The sequence below is a fragment of the Alnus glutinosa genome, chromosome 9 (genome assembly GCF_958979055.1).
Source record: "Alnus glutinosa chromosome 9, dhAlnGlut1.1, whole genome shotgun sequence".
Taxonomy (NCBI): domain Eukaryota; kingdom Viridiplantae; phylum Streptophyta; class Magnoliopsida; order Fagales; family Betulaceae; genus Alnus; species Alnus glutinosa.
In genome coordinates this window covers 24,735,510-24,755,466 of record NC_084894.1, presented here as the reverse complement: position 1 = coordinate 24,755,466, position 19,957 = coordinate 24,735,510, and the positions used below count along the sequence as shown (strand labels likewise).

Below are 19,957 nucleotides of genomic sequence, written 5' to 3'. Positions count from 1 at the left end.
GGTGCCTTCTAAATTTACGGCTGAAGTGGGTTGACTTGCAGCCGATCGACGGTGGTTCGGTGGAACACTAGTGTGGATAGATTTTTGTTACTTCAACCACTCTTTTCTTCCTTTTTTTTGTGATGGTGGTAGCCGGTGAAGTAGGTGTTAGGGGTAGGGTTTGGCTTGCTAGGGCGGTGTGTGGTGGAGAAAAGCTTTCAATTTTGTTCCTTATCTCCTCCATCCGTTTGCTCGCTTCTTCTTTGTACGTGAGGAATTTTGACTGCATCTTGTCTAGCTTCGCTCATTCCTCTTCATTCCAGAAAGGCATGGTGATGATGTGGATCGGAGATTGTTGTAGAAAACAATCAACCTTTGCTCTAATACCACTTGATGCAATCAAATAAGAAAAGGAACAAAAGAAAAAAATATGGGTTACTTCGAGAGAGCCGTGATCTCCAATGACTACTTCGAGAGAGCCTTAATCTCCAAAACAACAAATAAGGTCTATGTTTGATTATAATTCTGCATGTTCATTAATTGAGTAGGATTACACTTATATAGATGATTGCTAGGTCATAAGATTTAACCATTAGGTCTAGCCGTCATAACACAATGCAGGAAAATAAACTAAAAAGGAAATAACTAATAGAAAATACATTCCTTACTAAACTAAACACTTAAGGAAATAAAAATATGAAGAATTAAACTCCTTATTCCAGTCGGCTTGGGGTTGCTTGGTGGCTATGGTAGTGCCACCTACCCATAGGAAAATCTGAACATATCAAGAATTTAAGCACATTTCAATCGATCCAATTGCGATTGAAATTATAAGACATTTTTTGCACCACCTAGATCAATCCAATTGCGATTGAAGTCTTTAAAAATCAAAAATTCCAACCTTCTCTTAAATCGCACTTTACACTGACTCAACCTTAAACCAAAACCTATAAAATATAAATAAACAACCCATATCCCATGTTTTGAATCTAAAAATAAATAATAAATAATTAGGATAGTATTTCTTAACTTAACTTGAGGATTTTGATTATAATAATTTCTTAGAACGGCCTGAACTTATTTCAGCCCGTCAAGACAAAATGAATCACATAATTTTTTTTTCAATCACCAAAATACAAATATTATATGTTCTACGGTGTGCCAAATCTTACATAAGATCGATATCATGAAGTCTCTTAAGCTAAACATTTTTTTTATTAAAAAAAAAAAAAAAATTAAAAAAAAACACACATGAAATGGAATTGGGAAATGTATCCGAGCTTTTGGTTTATTACATGCTGTTGTAATTTGTCATGATTATAGGGAGTATCCATTCACAGTGAATCCTCCATCTATAGCGATTGTCTGCCCAGTTATGTAAGAAGCTGCAGGCAAACAGAGAAACGCCGTCATGGATGATATCTCATCTGCCCCCCCAGGCCGTCCGAGAGGAGTCCGTGCATTTATGGTATCCAAAATTACGCCTTTAAGTTCCTGCAATAGTAATAAGAACTAACATCAACGATTATTTATGCATTAATCAGTTTGTTAAATTTCTCGTTTTCTTTTTCCAAAACAAAAACATTAACAAATGGAGTCGACAAGCCAAGAGAACATTACAGCTTCGATTAAAGGAGTTCTTGTCGCCCAAGGTGCAGTGCAATTGACCCTGATATTGTCGCGTGCCCACTCACAAGCCAAACTCTTAGTAAGTTGGTTTATGGCTCCTGCATAAAACAAGACAGTTTACACGCTCAATTCAGGTCACTAAAATTTACGACATTAAATGTGTGTTTGGCATTGGGATTTCGTAGACAACAAGTATCATTTTAAACCGAATTCATAAAATTTATTGTTTGGGATTTTGTCTTTAAAAAATTGTGATTTGAAAATGTATAAAATTTGCGTTTTTAAATTGCAGGTAAGGATGTGGTTTTTTTTAAACACACAATTTTATAGACCAAATTACAATTTTGTCAAGCACTTAACTGCGTTTAAAAAAATCACATTTTCAAATCGCACATTTAAAATTACAAACACAAACGGATCCTTAAACTGTCCATGAAAAGAAATTTGCAACGAGAAAATTACCTTTGCTTGCTTCGTAAACAGATCCACAAAATATTGACTGCAATCCACCAACAGAAGAAATGAAAACGATGCTTCCTGCTCCTGATGCTTTCAGAAGAGGATGTGCAAGTTGGCAGAGGTGATAAGCAGCTTCAAAGTTGGTAGCCATGACAAATGAGAAATCTTCGGCTGTCGTCTCTAGGGTTGGTTTCTTTCTGTTGGTTCCCACATTGTTTATCTATAAAGTAAAAACATTTATTGTTCAACGATAATTCTTTGAAAAAAAAAAAAATCTACAATAAATTTAAAGCTAGGGGATTCAAGATGGCAAAATTTTGAATATCCAGTACGATCAGGGACGGAGCCAAAAGTTCTTATGCGCAGGGGTCAATGACAAAAAAAAAAAAATTAATAGGGACTAAGTAAGTTAAATTTTTATTTTTACCTTATATTTTTTAATTTTTTTAATTTTTTTTTTCCACCTTTAAATTCTTTTTTTTTTTTTTTTTTTAAGAAATTGAGGGGAGCCATGGCCCGTGCCAGCTCTCCTCCCTCCATCCCCGGTTATGATCTTTGAAAAATAGGGGATATATGCTTATGAGTTAGCTTTAAAAGGAAGGAGTCCGATCTATGAAATGAAATGTATGATCACAAATATTGAGTGATGAAAATACCATTTACGAAACTGAGAAAGGGGACTCATTACACAAATGTCTAATTATCTGTTTATAATTTCCTTAACCCACAATTCAATCTATTAAAATGACGTGTGTTCAATAAAACATAAGAGTCGAGACATTTATGAGTCAGAAATAATATTAGTGGAAAGCTAACAGGACAATATTATAAGAATCCAACTACCCATATCAAAACGGTTAAGACTATCAATGTTGTAAGGTCATTTTGTCCAATCCTATTAAACTCTTGGTTAATTAATAATAGTAATTTCCTATTAAATGAACTCCTACTTTGTTGGAAAGTGGAGTGAAGTTATTGGATGAATAAAGGAAACGGTCTTCTCTATGCCTTATAAATATGCACAATATTTATCAACTTTGTCTATCTTAAGAGGATCAAGTGAAAAAAAAAAAAAAAAACAAAACAAAACAAAAAAAACAAAAAAAAAAACTCTGATGCTTAGAGATTCTGATTTTTTTTTTTTTTTTTTTTATCAATTTATTGTAAAAATCATGATTATTAAGATCTTGGAATAATTGAATATCATGCAGATTTATTTTACAAACAACTCATATGATCGATCTGAATAGGTGGTTTCAGTGAGGAAATGCAAGACTTACAAGGATATTGAGTTTGCCGTGATATTGACTGGAAACTGTGTTTATAAGCTCCTCTCGTTGGGGTCGAGACACAAGGTCACAGACTGAACCAGTAACTCGAAAGCCCTTTGCCGCCCACTCTTGCAAGCACTTATTCAGTTCAGCTTCATTCCGAGAGCACGTGTGCACGGTCGCTCCAAGCCCTGCCAATTCCTCGACAATAGCATACCTATATGCACAAACACCCGTCCGTTTGTCTCAAAAATTAGTGTTAAAATATTAATTAAATTTACATCTTCCTATCAACTTAAGTTTTTTGGACAAGTAGTGATTTAACATAGTATCATAACAAAGTTCAAACTATGATTCTTTCATTTACCTCTCATTTCAATTGAACCTCACCTATGACAAAAATTATTAAAGTATTGATTAAATAATTACATTTATCTATTCATATCTGCTTAAGCTTTTAGATAACGTGGGAAAGCTATAAAAACATACAGTAAATTTCCTTTTGTGAAGCTGAAAATAAAAGCCAGTGAAAGAGAAAGCAAAGAGAAACGAACCCGATTCCTTTGGTTCCACCGGTAATGAGAGCTGTCTTTCCCTGAAGAGACCATCTTCCATCTCTGACCTGAGCCATATCGCTACTATGAGTCTATGACCACCACCGCTGCTACTACTTTTTCAGCCTTCCTAACGGATCAAGCCAGTTATATAATGCTTGCAGTCGATATTATTTACCAAAAATCCTTCAACTTTTCTTAATTTATGTACAACTTTCTGTATATTAAAGTCTTTTATCTTGACTATCCTATTTCCAAAGTCGACTTATGGCCTGGTGGTAGATAATGAAAAACGACTGACAGCCTGCTGTACAGATAAATAATTTTGCGTTCATGGTGTTGACTAGTCCTACCGACCAATTTTTATTTGCCTTGTTTGGTAATCAACTACTGACTTTAAATACAGGAAAGAAACTACAATTGTTGACTTAGGCAACTGTGATGTTCCGAATTTTAAATTAAATTTTGAGAATGTGAAAAAATGATTAAGATTAATTAGATAACTAGAAAATGCAATAAGACACGCGATGAATATTTTTAGATTCCAAAAATTAATGGAAAATGAAAATATAAAATATAATAGTAAAATAAGTGGCGCGTCTGGATACTATATACCAAGTGCGTCTGGACAGCTGGCAATTGGGTGACATGTCCTTAGTGGACGCGCTTCCGAACGATATCTAATGCCCATTCGAACGGGACCCAAATTAAAAGGGGTCGAACGCCCTTTTTCCTTTCAGCTTTCTCTGAAATTCTCCCCTCTCTCTTGGTTTTCCACCCTAAAAACTATGATTTCTAGAAATTCAGCCATCCAATCTTAGATCCGACTTTGGTAACGTAATCTACAAAGCACGATCTACGTTTTGACCGAACGTTTTAAGGTAAATCGCCAAACTTACATTTTGGAGATTTTTAGTAAATCTTGTAGAAATGAGTTTAACTTAGTGTTTTCTTTAGACTTTGTGTGGTTTGGAGTTGCAAGGAACTTCCCAAACATTGGGTGTTGGCTTGAAGAACTTTTGATAAGTTTTTCATAAACCCTAACTTTTGGGTATTTTGTTAAAGTGTTATTTTTGTGTGATTAACCCTAAGTAATGCTATGGATTAACAATATTGTGTTTAAGAAAGTGATTAGAAATTATGGAAAAATATTTAAGAATTTTAGGATTTAATGGGTAACTTAGTAACGTAGCTTTGAGTGATTCAAAATGCTACTTAGAGTGGTTATTGGTTAGAATACTAAATAATACAATGTGTTGTATTTTTAGCAGCACTTTGTGGTTGAACTTAAAGTCGTTTGGAGTTCGAAATACAAGCGATCTGAGGTGAGTATTCTACTCACAGAGAAAATATACTTTTATGTATTTAATAGATTTGGAAATGATATATTGTTTTATAATTCCGAACCAACTGTATGTTGAAATATATGTTTTGGATAATTTGAGTAGTTTTGATTATGTTCAAATTATATCAATAATGTTTAAGAAATGATGCATGAATGAAGGGTGTTGAATTGATTTAAAGTGTTTGAGTATTGTGCTGCTGTTAGGATTTAAATTATGCAAATTGTTTGAGAACATGTCATGTTTGTAACGACCCACCCACAATGACACAATATTGTCCGCTTTTGGCTCTCCATACTAGACTTCCCAGGAGGTCACCCATCCTGGGATTGCTCTCGCAGAAGCACGCTTAACTACGAAGTTCTGATAGGTTCATGGCCATCACGGCTTTAAAACATGTTGTGTCATAAATGGTACATTTATATATATAAGCATATCCTCATTTCCAGGCGATGTGGGACATCACAATCACCCCCTCTTTGGACCCAGCGTCCCCGCTGGCGTCCCTCATTGGGCTTGTGCATGCTCCCACCATCTCAGGCTGGGCAATGGCTCTGATACCATTTGTAACGACCCACCCACAATGACACAATATTGTCCGTTTTTGGCTCCCCATACCAGACTTCCCAGGAGGTCACCCATCCTGGGATTGCTCTCGCAGAAGCACGCTTAACTACGAAGTTCTGATAGGTTCATGGCCATCACAGCTTTAAAACGCGTTGTGTCATAAATGATGCATTTATACATATAAGCATATCCTCATTCCCAGGCGATGTGAGACGTCACAATGTTGAACTGTTTATGTTTTACGAAGAAAGTATGATTTAACAAGATGATACAGTAGTGAAACAAATACTGATCAAGCACAGTGTATTGAGCATGTAGCATAGAGCATACATACAACATTAGCTTAAAAACAGCAAAACGCAGTAAACATAGTAAAACAACAACTTAACAACAGCAAACGCAGTAAATAGTAAAACAGCAGCATAATAGCAGCAAGGGGACCCAAGCCCCACAATAACCGGTTTTGTAGCGCCCCAGATTTTAAGTAATTAAATAAATGTCTTAAATTAGAATTTAAGACTAAATAAAATAGACTGACGGAATTATTTAGTAGACTAATTGGCATAATAATATTGATAAATAATAAGGTGTAATATTCACTGCGTGCAATATTATTGTGCAATATATATTTGGTTTATAATTTATGATGTTAAAATATTATTGAGATAATAATATTTCCGACGAAACGAACTACACACAAAACGAACTCAGATTGTAATTTTAAGGAATTATACTTAAGGGTAAAGACCAATGCAAAAATATCTGGAGAGATATTTTTGTAAGAGATAATTTTATATTTTAATAGAAGATATTTTATAAAAACTTATCTATTAAGTTTTGTACAAAATATCTAGTGATATTTAATAAACTTAATGATTACAAAAAAAAAAAAAAAAAAAAAAAAAAAAAAAAAACATAATATCTCCTCTCCTCTTCAATATAACCGATACACTTCTCCTTTTTATTATTTTCTTTTTTTTTTTCTTCTTCCTTCTTCATTTTCTCTTCTCTGCTCTTTTTGCCCCGAAAACAGAGATAGCAAGAGGGAGAGAGTGAGACTGAGATGAGAGATCGAGTGAGAGAGAGATGCGAGAGAATGAGAGAGATAAGAACCGAGAGAGAGAGAGAGTGGCGGGGAAGAGAGGACCCGGTGGATCCGTGAGAGAGAGAGACCGAACGGAGAGGGAGAGAAATCGGGAAGATCAGACCCAATCTTCCAGTGGACGTGCTGGGTGATGCTGGCGAGACCAGGGAACGCCGGTGATGCGATTTGAGAGAGATGAGAACCGAGAGAGAGAGAGAGAGAGAGAGAGAGAGAGAGCAAACGGAGAGGGAGAGAAATCGGGAAGATCAGACCTGATCTTCTGGTGGACGTGCTGGGTGACGCCGACGAGACCAGGGAACGCCGGTGATGCGATTTCCGACGAACTCGTGGGCTAAAACCCAACCGCAAGCTGCGACCCGCGAGCCAAACCCGACGAATCCGAGAGAAACCGTGCGACCCGAACCTTCCAGAGGTCTGATTCTCCATGTCCGGCGGCCAAACGCCGATTTCTGGCGAGCTAAGGCGACTTTCCGGCTGATCCACAAAGACCCGAAGCCCCTGACCCGAAATCCCGACTCGGTGACCCGTCAGACCCGAGAGGAAGACCCGATTTTTCCTGTGCATTTTCCGGCGGAATCAATGGCGTTCTCCGGCGGATTTGCTACGAAAAATCCCTGGGGTAATTTCTAATTTTGTGGATTGGTTTGGTTATTATGGAATTAGGGTTTGGAGTATAGGTGTTGGGACTTGGTTCAGTTATTGATATTTTGATGGTTCGCCGTGTATTAGTTGAATTGGAGTGGGATTTTGAACGGTAGTATGTGTGTGGGTTTCGGCTGTAGTGTTTGTCTGGAGTGGGTTTGCTTGTGTCTTCCCTACTTTTGGACTAGAGGCTTCAGCCGAGTATTGGTTTTGAGATTTGGTGCTTAGTTATTATTCTGACCATGCACCTCTACTCAGCCATATCTTCAGTGATTTTTGTATGGGTGTTTTAGAGTTTGGTGTTGGTATTGGCCGAACCAGTGTATAGCATGATGTTCCCTTGTTTTGGCCATAGTGTTTGTGATCTTGGGTAGAATCGGGTATGTTGGAATTGGGAGAGATTTTATTGTTTAAAGTGGATTTTGGAAATGTAAAATAAGATTGAGTTTTCAAGAGCAATAGGATATGATTTTATAAAATGGGTCGGGTAGTGTATTTCAGTGGAGTTGTGTTTGTGTTTAATGCTTGGGTTTCTTAATAGTATGAGATTTAATGTTAAAAGAAAAGGGTTTTGGTGTTTGAAATGATATGTGGTAATAATACGAGTTTTAAATAGATTTATGGAAAATGTACAAAGTGTTTGGAAATTAATATATGTGAGATATGTTAAGAATTTAAAAGGAATTGTACGAGGTTAATTGATAATTAAATCTATATAGATAATTAATATTCGGAAGTGTTGATATTAACGGTCTATGTATAAATATATGTTTATTGCAGATTATGAGTTAAGAGACTGCACCGGAGGGTAGTAAATATTTCTAAAATACTTACTTATAGCTTTTCATAATATCATGTTTATGGATTTGTTTATTTGTTGTGCATGTGATTTTGCATATTTTCTATTTTAATTAAATCGCTTAATAACGAGCTGGTGAGACCTAGTTTTGGCCTACCAGTGGAACCTAGTTTTGGCTTCCATAACATTAATAAATAACAGGTATTGGACCCTAGTTTTGGTGTTCAGTAGCCATTAAACGAATAAGCTTTAAGTGAGTGGAACCTAGTTTTGGCTTCCAGTGGAACCTAGTTTTGGCTTCCAGAGAAACCTAGTTTTGGTTTTCTCCCATGCATTAACCGGACCTAGTTTTGGTCGAGATTTAGTTTTGATCGCATAACGAAAGGAGTGCAAAAGAAGAATAATTAATACATTGCATATAAAACTGGCATATTACTGCTTCATGATTATGTATACATTCAATATATGTCTATGACTTGCAAGCATGTGCCATATATTGCTTATACATGTAATTATGAAGTCATACATTGTGTTGCATTTCATAAATAAATGCTTATTCATTATATTATCGAAAGCAGTAGACTGACCCATATATTTATATATGGGCGGTAGTCCAATATGCAGGTACAAAGGTTATTAAATGAAAGAATTGGATTATGTTAGCATTGAAGAGTTAGAGCTGATATTAATATAGCTGATGATTTCTTTGTGATGTTGTATTAGTTTGGAATGTAATATATTTAGATACATTTGTATTTAATAGGTTTTTCATGTATGTTTTTAGTGTTCTTAGTGACACTTATTTCGATGTATAGTTGAATGATTTCAGAATGAATGTCTAGTAGTAATTCAATCAGCTCAATGTGTTATGATTCCTAAGTTGTAAAAGAAAATTATATTCCGCTGCCAATTCATACTCTGATGACGTCAGTGTTGATGTCATAACGATACGTGGAAATTCGAAATTTTCACTTACGTCTTTTTGTAAAAGGCGGGTCGTTACAAGTTTCATGCATAGCATATATAACATTGTTTTCATGATTGATGTTTTTATCTGTAAGTAGTTTTTCTAGACGTGTTGTTATGCATAAGAATCTTAAATGGAAAGAGCTTCTGTATATTTCTATCATATGATTGCATGATTTAATGTTTATAAAAATGCATTGAGTTTCATTGTACCGAGATGCCAGCGTTACACAAGTTGTTTGAAAACATGCAATGTTGAACTGTTTATGTTTTACGAAGAAAGCATGATTTAACAACATGATATAGTAGTAAAACAAATACTGATCAAGCACAGAGCATTGAGCATGTAGCATAGAGCATTTATACAACAGCAGCTTAACAATAGCAAAATGCAGTAAACATAGTTAAACATCAGCTTAACAATAGCACACGCAATAAACAGTAAAACAACAGCATAACAGCAGCAGAGGGACCCAAGCCCCACAGTAACCAATTTCATGCATAGCATATATAACATTGTTTTCATGAGTGATTTTTTTATGCTATGAGTTGTTTTGTTATACGTGTTGGTATGCATAAGAATTTTAAATGGAAAGAGCTTATGTATATTTCTATCATATGGTTGCATGATTTAATGTTTATAAAAATGCATTGAGTTTCATTGTACCGAGATGCCAGCGTTACCCAAAGCTTGGTGATATAAGTACCTATGTATATGTGCTTTCGAGTATCGATGTACGAGATCGATATTACTATAGCAAGGAAATACTTGTGCCTTAGTATGGTGTGCTAGATACCATTGTTTTATAGCTTAAGGCCTATATGTATGCGTATACGCGAAACGGTGCTATCACGTATATGTATGTCTGAGACACTGATATCAAAGTATTATTGTAGAGGGGTATATATTTAGAAACTTTCAAGCGGTAGACTGGAACTTCTACATGTGTTCACAACTACATCGTATGCCTTCATTGTTTTATGGATAGTTGGTGTCTGTTATATTAGCTATTGGTAAATTGGTGGCTAATATAGTGCTCGCATGACTAAAAATAAAGGAAATGTTGGTTATTTGCAAAAATCAGTCAGTTTAATACAACTGAGGTCTTAGTATGTTTTATACTGAGACGGTGAACTCATTCTTTTCTTTATGCGGATGTGGCTACCATTACAACCGTGTAGACGATGTTCTTATGTTTGCAGGTACCTCCTGAGGCGAATGATGATCCGGTAGCATTATATTTGGGTTACTACGATTGAAGCCACTCGCGACAGTCATAGTATGTCAGACTATGGTGTTCTTGTTTTTTGAGTGTTTTTGCATATTATGTGTCACATATTCTTTTGTATAATCCATTCCTTTGTAATAGTTATATGTTATTAAGCCTTAAACAATTAGACTTGTGTTATGGCTCACTTTTTTTTAGACAACATGTTTATTTATAGATGTGCTTTTTCGCTATAATTGAGATAGTATCATGATATAATCCGCTATAAATATAATTCTGTTTATCAGATGCATGTTATAGGGTATGTGTCATATATTGGCTGAGCGACATGTAGTCGTGCTACTGTGATGACTAGTTTTACGTTTGTATATATATATATAAAGGTGATCGTCACAGTAACTGCCAGTAGTGGTTTCTACCCACTAACTCATTACCCCTTAATCTACTGAAAGTACAGCCCACGACCCCTCTTTATTGACCCATTACACTATTGGGCGTCCCGCCCACAACCACGTTATAGAACAATCTAGAATTAGGGTATTTTAGGGAAATAAAGACAATACAAATAGACCCCAGTTTGCAACAATATTACAATTAACCCTTCACAGCTGCCGACCATGTCCGCTCCCCCAGCCTCCCACCGCTTCGGCCATAGGTGGATCCAGGCGAATCCTGATGCCGAGAAGCCTCCCCTTGGTGGTGTGTGGACCTCACGTGCCGTCAGGGAATGCTCTCACTCCTCCTCCATCAACAAGACTACTGTTGCTTATGTTACTTTTTTTGTAATTTCTTGTTTATTTCTGGACTTATTTGTTCTTTCCCCTTGTTTATCACTGTTGTCACTGTGTTTAGAGCCTCTTGGCTCTCTACCAACACCAACTACCTTAACTGGTGGCCCTGATTCTTGACATTCATATCACGAATCTTTAGGCCTGCAACTTTGAAAAGATTGTCTCTGCGTACTTTCATTACTAGTTTAATTTTCGGCTGGCTAGGCTTTGTTTTGTTGTTTGTTTTTCTTTCCTAGTGTAATTTCTTCATGTATCTTAAAAAAAAAAAAAAAAAAAAAAAAAAAAACCCTTCTTTGAAATGTCTTCTGCAAGGTAAGCCACGCGGCCCTCATTCACGAGTTCTAGAGCCCTGGTTTCAAGGACCCTTGTCTTATTCTTCACACTGTTTCCCATCCAACATCCTGAAACGTCTTCTTCACCACAATAGCATAGGTGCGCGTAACATCTTTTCTTTCCTTTTGTAAATATAAGAAAAATATAAGAAAAATCTAACAAAAATAAAAAATAGTACAAAAAAAGTCACACGCTGTTGCTTCTTTATCCATTATTTTAACGCAAAATGTTTATCTCTTCTCTCTTCTCTTTTTATTGGAGATTATGTTAAAATTTTATAAAAAATTGTTAGGGTACGTAGGTAGAGAACTTGTATTTTGTAAAAAAAGAATTAATATTTTAGTAATATAAGGAAAGATAAAAAAAATTATTATGAAATGTATTTGAATCAGAAGCAATAAATAACTTTGTTCTCTAAATTTAAGAAAAAATCAAAAGAAAGCGGTTGTGAGTGCATAGTGCATCTGCCTGTGGATCCAGTTTTTGAATCCCCATGTTTTGGCCATCTGGTCGTGTGTAAGTGACTCTAAAATTGAGTTTCCTAATAGCACTCGTAGCATATACTTGATGGATCCGACTTCTATCTTGTGAATCAAAACAACAGCATATAAGCTGTTAAAAAACGGATGGTCAGGATTAAATGGAACAGATTTTAAGAGAGACGACGTCGTCTCTTAAACGGTACTAACGTCTACTTCTAGAGATGAAATATGTGCACATCCTAGTTCCTACCACTCAGATACACGAATCACAAAAAAACAAACAAACTCGGTGCATTGGTTGAGTTTGGCTTCCTATATAGTTCCTAAACTTGACCATTTGCTGCCGCTTTTAGAACTTGAACAACCTCTCTTAATCCTCTCCCTACATTTTTTCTCGTAGCTGATCCTCGTGTATGTTGGAGTAAGTAATACAGAGTAATTCAACTACTGCCTTATTCCATTATAAGGGTGACGATAACATCACAACTTACGAGGACTCAATGTACGTATCTGGTGGAGCATCTTCTCCTCCTAACTGATGTGCTAAGACTAGATGACCATCAATACGATTGAATACAAGGAATGAACTATCCCAGGATTCCAGCCAATTGTCTTCTTATTTTACAGTGTATTCCTGCATTAGTTCTGGTCAGGGATGGAGTCAAAAAGTATTTTGGACAGGGTCAAGCTGTCAAAACTTACTTCGGATTCTTAAATTATGTTTTAAAGAAATGCTAGCTCATTTTTACAAATTATGTATTATTTTTCCTCCACTCTTAATTCTTGAAGTAAAATAAAAACTTAAAATTTTTTTAAGATATGATTCATCTAGTTTTTTTTTTAATAGAACATAATTAGCTTAACATGAATATATGGTTAACTGATAAAATTATTTGGTAATTTGGTACAGTACTTAAAATTTGTGATTAATTTGGAAAGTAGAGAAGGATTTTCCTCTAACGACCTCCTAATAGCCTTAAATGCTACTGGCCTACAAGGACTCCCCCATAAATGCAGACAACTAAACACAAAACGCAGGAATAAAACAACAAGACTGAAAGCATAAAACGCATGAACAATTGGCCCTTTATGCACCATTTGCTCACATCTTCTTCAAGCTTCGGCATTTTCCATTTCCCAGAAACGCCCCATGACACTGTCCTCCCCCCATTTGCTCTTCCCAAACGCTTTTTTGCTTAGCAAAGCAGACTAAGCAGTCGATCGTGCTCTCGTCTTCCTCCTTGGCTCCCTACAAATAATTTAAAAAAAAAAAAAAAATTGGTGGGGGGGGGGGGGGGGGGGTGAGCATGGCCCTTACCGGCCCTCCCCCCTTCCTCCGTCTCTGATTCTGGTTCCACCAAAAGCGAGGCAACATCTGCCGCAAATACATTCTGTAATTGCGAGAGGCTTGCTTGTTCTATAATCACCTATACTGAGGAAAAAAAAAAAAAAAAAAAATTGGTAAGAGATTTTTGAGTTGCTAGAGTTAAAATGCAAGTAGCTTATTGGGTATTTTGTTATGTTTTGTGCTGCATATTTTGAGCTTCAAGGTGTTAAAGAATATACACAATCAAATTAATCACATATATTCTCCTACAATATCCGATCACAATTATATGGAGAATATATTTTCTACCACAAGGATCATGATATTATGTGTTAGGTATTTCAGGGGATTTTAATATTTTATTGAGTTATTATTATTATTATTCATATAAAAAGGTACGCATAATCTCTTCAAACTATCACTTTATTGTCAATGCACCCATCAAACTGCCAATTATGTTAATGTCCACCCCTAAACTATCAAAAAATGTCAATGTTCCTCTAAACTACCAATTGTCTTAATATCTCCTTTAAACTATTAAAAAATATCAATGTCCCCCTAATGACAAAAAATCCCATCATAAAATTATTAAAATAAAACAAAAACTAAAAAATTATTAAAAATATAAAATAACAAAAATTTATACCAAAAAAACAAATAATAAAAATTAAAAACTGTTTTTTCTTTTTTTTCAAAGTAATAATTTTAAGTTGTTTTTTAGTTTTTTTTTTTTAAAAAAAAAAAAATATATATATATATATATATATATATATTCTTTTTCGTTTTTTTAATTTAATAAAAAACTGGTTTTTCTTTTTTATTTTTCATTTTTTTAAAAAAAAAATTGTTTTTATAATTTTCAGTTTTTTTTTTAGTTTTTTTTTTTAAAAAAAAAAAAATCATTCTTTTCGTTTTTAATTTAATTTTTTAAATTTGTATTTAAAAAAATATTTTTTTATTTTTATATTTATTTTCTTTTTAATTTTTTAGTTTTAGTTTTTTTTTTTTCGAGTTTATAAGGACATTTTTGTTTTATTGAAAAAAAAAAAAATAAGATCATTTTTGTCTTTTTGTTGGTATTAGGGGGACATTGACATTTTTTTTGGTAGTTTGAGATAAAACATTGACATAATTGGTAGTTTATGAGGTACATTGACAATTGAGTGGTAGTTTGAGGAGGATATATGTACTTTTCTCTTATTTATATAAGAATATTTTGTTGTTTGAAAAAAAAAAAAAAAAAAAAGGGGGTGTTGTTGCGAAGTGGACTCTGTGTTAATTGTTCATAAGGTGGAAATTTGACATATATTTGGGTTTCATTTCAAACTTACATGACGTTACCGTTTAAATTCTATGTTATAGTCCACATGTGGATATATGTAAGGTGATGCTTTAAACGTATGAGGATTTTTGAGATATCTAGTGTAATAACTAGCTAGCTAATAGTAATTAGAGGTGCACACGCTCAAGTAACACTTAAATACTTATGTTAATTGGTGGAAAATTTACATACATTTGATCTATTATATGTCAATTGTTCACTTCAAAATTTACATGATGTCACTGTGTAAATTATATGTCAAGTTTTAGTGAAGTACAAAAATCATTAAAATTTTAGTCTTTGTAAGAAAATTGCGTTGAAAATTCTAGAGAGGTAATCAATTGTAATTTCTCGTTGCTACTTGCTAGGGTAGGATCCAATATTATTATAGCCTGTTTTGTTATAATGGTTTTGTTCAGAGATGTCTCAAGGTTTTTTTTTTTTTTTTTGTGATTTATTTGTGAACAAACAAATGAGAGGTTTATATCTGTTCAGGCTTAAAAGTGTTTAGAATTCTCTCTAAGAATAATGAACAGCATCCTCTCTTCTCCCCTTCTGAAAGTTGTGCTCGTTAGACTTATATAGATAAGGTGAAACCTAATACTTAAAATGTAAGTCGGCTAAAATTAAATTTGTCTGCATTTTTGGGATATCTAGTAATTGAGAATTAAGTTCAATCGATCAAACTTTAGGGTTTCAAGTATTGCATTGATTCGATCGATTAAACTACAATCAAAGTTCTTAGGTTTAAATATGGGAATTTAAGCACATTTCGATCGATCCAATTGCGATCGAAATTTTCTAGAATTTGTATAAGACATTTTAGCAACACCTCGATCAATTCAATTGCGATTGAAGTCTTTAAAAATCATAAATTCCAACCTTCTCTTAAACCGCACTTTACACCGGCTCAACCTTAAACCAAAACCTATAAAATATAAATAAACAACCCAAATCCCATGTTTTGACTCTAAAAATAAATAATAAATCATTAGGATAGTATTTCTTAACTTAACTTGAGGATTTTGATTAGAATAATTTCTTAAAACTGCATGAACTTATTTCAGTCCGTCAAGACAAAAGGAATCACATAATTTTTTTCAATCACCAAAGTACAAATATCATATATTCTATGGTGTGCCAAATCTTGCATAAGATCGATATCATGAAGTCTCTAAAGCCAAACACTTTTTTTAATAAAAAAAAAAAAAAAAAAACTCATGAACTGGAATTCGGAAATGTATCCGAGCTTTTGGTTTATTACATGCTATTGTAATCTGTCATGATTATAGGGAGAATCCATTCACAGTGATCCCTCCATCTATGGCGATTGTCTGCCCAGTTATGTAAGAAGCTGCAGGCAGACAGAGAAACGCCGCCATGGATGACATCTCCTCTGCCTCTCCAGGCCGTCCGAGAGGAGTCCGTGCATTAATGAAATCCAAAAGTGGGCCTTTAAGATCCTGCAATAGTAATAAGAACTAACATTAACAATTTGTGCATTAATCGGTTTGTTAAATTTCTCTTTTTCTCTTTCCAAAACAAAAACATTAACAAACAATTCAAACACAAAAAATTAAAAATAAAAACACCATTCAAAACAGATTAACAAACACAGCCGACAAGTCAAGAGAGCGTTACAGCTTCGACTAAAGGAGTTCTTGTCGCCCAAGGTGCAGCACAATTGACCCTGATATTGTCACGTGCCCACTCACAAGCCAAACTCCTAGTAAGTTGGTTTATGGCTCCTGCATAAAACAAGACAGATTACACTCTCAATTCAGGTCAATAAAATTTACGACATTAAAGGTGCGTTTGACATTGGGATTTTGTTGACAAGAAGTATGATTTTAAACCGAATCGCAAAAAATTAATTGATTGAGATTGTGTTTTTAAAAAATTGCGATTTGAAAACGTAGAAAATTTGTGTATTCAAATCGCAAGTAAGGATGTGTTTTAAAAATCACGTTTTCAAATATGACTTTTTAAAATTACAAATCCAAACAGACCCTTAAGCTGTCCATGAAAATAAACTTGCAACGCGCATATTACCTTTGCTTGCTTCATAAACAGATCCACAAAATATTGACTGCAATCCACCAACAGAAGAAATGAAAACGATGCTTCCTGCTCCTGATGCTTTCAGAAGAGGATGTGCAAGTTGGCAGAGGTGATAAGCAGCTTCAAAGTTGGTAGCCATGACAAATGAGAAATCCTCAGCTGTCGTCTCTACGGTTGGTTTCTTTCTGTTGGTTCCCACATTGTTTATCTATAAAGTAAAAACATTTATTGTTCAACGATGATTCTTTGAAAGAAACAAAAAAATCTACAATAAATTTAAAGTTAGGGGAAAAACAGGGGATATATGCTTATGAGTTAGCTTTAAAAGGAAGGAGTCCGATCTATGAAATGCACTGTATAATAACAAATATTGAGTGATGAAAATACCATTACATCAAAACATCATTTACAAAACTGAGACAGGGGACTCATTACACAAATGCCTAATTATCTGTTTATAGTTTCTTTAACCTTTAACCAACGATTCAATCTATTAAAATGACACGTGTTCAATAAAACATAAGAGTCGAGACATTTATGAGTCACAAATTATGTTAATGGAAGGCTAACAGGGCAATGTAAGAATCCAATGACCCACATCAAAACTATTAAAGACTACTAATGTTGTAAGGTCATCTAGTCCAATCCTATTAAACTCTTGGTTAATTAATAATAGTAATTTCCTATTAAATGAACTCCTACTTTGTTGGAAAGAGGAGTGGAGTTATTGGATGAATGAAGGAAACGGTCTTCTCTATGCCCTATAAATATGTACAATATTCATCAACTTTGTCTATCTTAATAGAATCAAATGAAAAAAAAACTATGGTGTATAGAGATTTTTGTATTTTTCTTTTATCAATTTATTGTGAAAATCACGATTATTAAGATCTTGGAATGATTGAATATCATGGAGATTTATTTTACAAACAACTCATATGATCTCGATAGGTGGTTTCAGTGAGGTAATGCAGGACTTACAAGGATATTGAGTTTGCCATGATATTGATCGGAAACTTTGTGTATAAGCTCCTCTCGTTGGGGTCGAGACACAAGGTCACAGACTGAACCAGTAACTTGAAAGCCCTTCGCCTCCCACTCTTGCAAGCACTTATTCAATTCAGCTTCATTCCGAGAGCACGTGTGCACAGTCGCCCCAAGCCCTGCCAATTCTTCAACAATAGCATACCTATATGTACAAACACCCATCCGTTTGTGTCAAAAACAAGTGTTAAAGCATTGATTAAATGATTAAATTTACATCTTCTTATCAACTTGTAATGATTTAACATAGTATCAAAGCAGAGCTCCTGAATTCAAACTATGTCTCTTTCATTTATCTCTCATTTTAATTGAATATTACAGGTGTTAGGCCTCACCTATGACGAAAAGTGTTAAAGTATTGATTAAATAATTACATCTATCTCTCCTTATCGGTTTAAGCCATTGGGACATGGGCCAAGGCTATAAAAACATACAGCAAATTTCCTTTTTGTGAAGTTGAAAATAAAAGCCAGTGAAAGAAAAAGCACAGAGAAACGAACCCGATTCCTTTGGTTCCACCGGTAACCAGAGCTGTCTGTCCCTGAAGAGACCATCTTCCATCTCTGACCTTAGCCATATCGCTCCAACTGCTTTTTTCAGACTTCCAAACGGAAGCCAGTTATATAGTGAACAGCAGGTCGCTTGCAGGCGATATTATTGAAAAAAAAATCCTTCAACTTGTCTTAATTTCTGTACAAATTTCTGTATATTGAAGCCTATTATTATCTTGACTATCCTACTTTCAAAGTCGTCCTATGACCTGGTGGTAGGTGATAATTGATAATGAAAAACGACTGACAGCCTACCCTAAAGATAAATAATTTTTTTTTTTTTTTTTTTTTATATAGATAAAGATAAATAATTTTGCGTTCGTGGCGTTCACACCTACCTACCAAATTTTATATATTATGCGCAGCAATGATGATAGTATAAAATACCTTTTCGGACCAAGATTCAACGGACAAATAATATTGAGATGCTCTTGATAAGGTTTAGCCGTCGGAACAAGTAAAAATGTATAAGTTCGTATAGGTAGACTTCTTCTTTGGATAAATAAGTCTTTTAATGCTTCATTTGTTTTAAGATAAAATATTTTTTAGAAAATATTTTTGGTATTTTTTTATGTTTGGTGAGGGTGAAAATAATGGTCAATAAGAATCATTTTCAGTTTAACCATAAAAGCTTCTTTAATTTTTTGAAAAACGATTTAAGATTTTACAAACCGTAAATCGTTTTCTAGATTTAAACTATTCATTATTACATGCACATTTGTGAAAATTTATCATTGTCGGGCATTGGAGTTTGTTTGGTAACCCGAATCTATCGTCGAAGATACTCGAATTTTGGTATTTGATTGTTGAAATTCGGCGGCATTGGCCGGATTCTGACGATAGTCCCAAAATCTAGCAACCACCGCCGGACTCTGGTTGGTGTTGGAATCTGACCAATACGTCCCGATTCTCGAAATTTCTGTCGGATTCCGGCCAAACTAGGCTAGATCCCAGCGAAAATGGCCGGATTCCAGCCATATTGGTCAGATTCCAGCTAGTTTGGCCGGAATCTGGTTTGTCAAAATTCGGCACAGCAGTCGGATGTTGCTGGATTCTGGCGGCGGTTGCCGAATTCCATTTTACGCCATTGGTATTTTTTTGTACAAGCAAAACGCCGGAAAATCAATTTTTTTGAAAAATGATTACGTTAAAAATATTTGACGATGGAAAACATTTACGTCGAAACAAACGGAGCATAAAAAGACCGAAATTTTAGCAATTTTATTGTCTAAATAATTAACATTTTGGACAGTAATTAAATATGAAAGAGGTTCTGTGAAGTGCACTTGTTTGAACAGGTAAACTCTACAATATATAACTATCATATTTGCATTCAAGAATCTCAATTCTGTAAAAAAACGTTTCTCAATTATAAAGAATTCCTGCAATTTCGTTTGGGGGCTTGTTATTTGCAATTCAAGTGCACAACGGGGGCACAACACCCCCTCACATGGGGTGGGTCCCAGTGTGTGGGGCCCACCCCATGTGAGGGGGTGTTGTATCT

General features: G+C 34.6%; 2 protein-coding genes across 2 annotated transcripts; both read right to left on the bottom strand.

The window, feature by feature from the left end:
* Positions 1–1,129: 1,129 nt before the first annotated feature.
* On the bottom strand, positions 1,130–3,981 carry LOC133877162 (tropinone reductase homolog At5g06060-like). Its single transcript, XM_062315405.1, has 5 exons — positions 3,893–3,981; positions 3,348–3,555; positions 2,071–2,287; positions 1,600–1,706; positions 1,130–1,473 (listed from the first exon to the last, which is right to left on the bottom strand). Exons 1-5 carry the CDS (start codon positions 3,967–3,969, stop codon positions 1,297–1,299), a joined length of 786 nt encoding a protein of 261 aa, XP_062171389.1. The 5' UTR covers positions 3,970–3,981; the 3' UTR covers positions 1,130–1,296.
* An 11,887-nt stretch (positions 3,982–15,868) lies between these two features.
* On the bottom strand, positions 15,869–18,641 carry LOC133877161 (tropinone reductase homolog At5g06060-like). The gene is made up of 5 exons (XM_062315404.1): positions 18,403–18,641; positions 17,840–18,047; positions 16,850–17,066; positions 16,439–16,545; positions 15,869–16,260 (listed from the first exon to the last, which is right to left on the bottom strand). Exons 1-5 carry the CDS (start codon positions 18,477–18,479, stop codon positions 16,084–16,086), a joined length of 786 nt encoding a protein of 261 aa, XP_062171388.1. The 5' UTR covers positions 18,480–18,641; the 3' UTR covers positions 15,869–16,083.
* Positions 18,642–19,957: the final 1,316 nt, after the last annotated feature.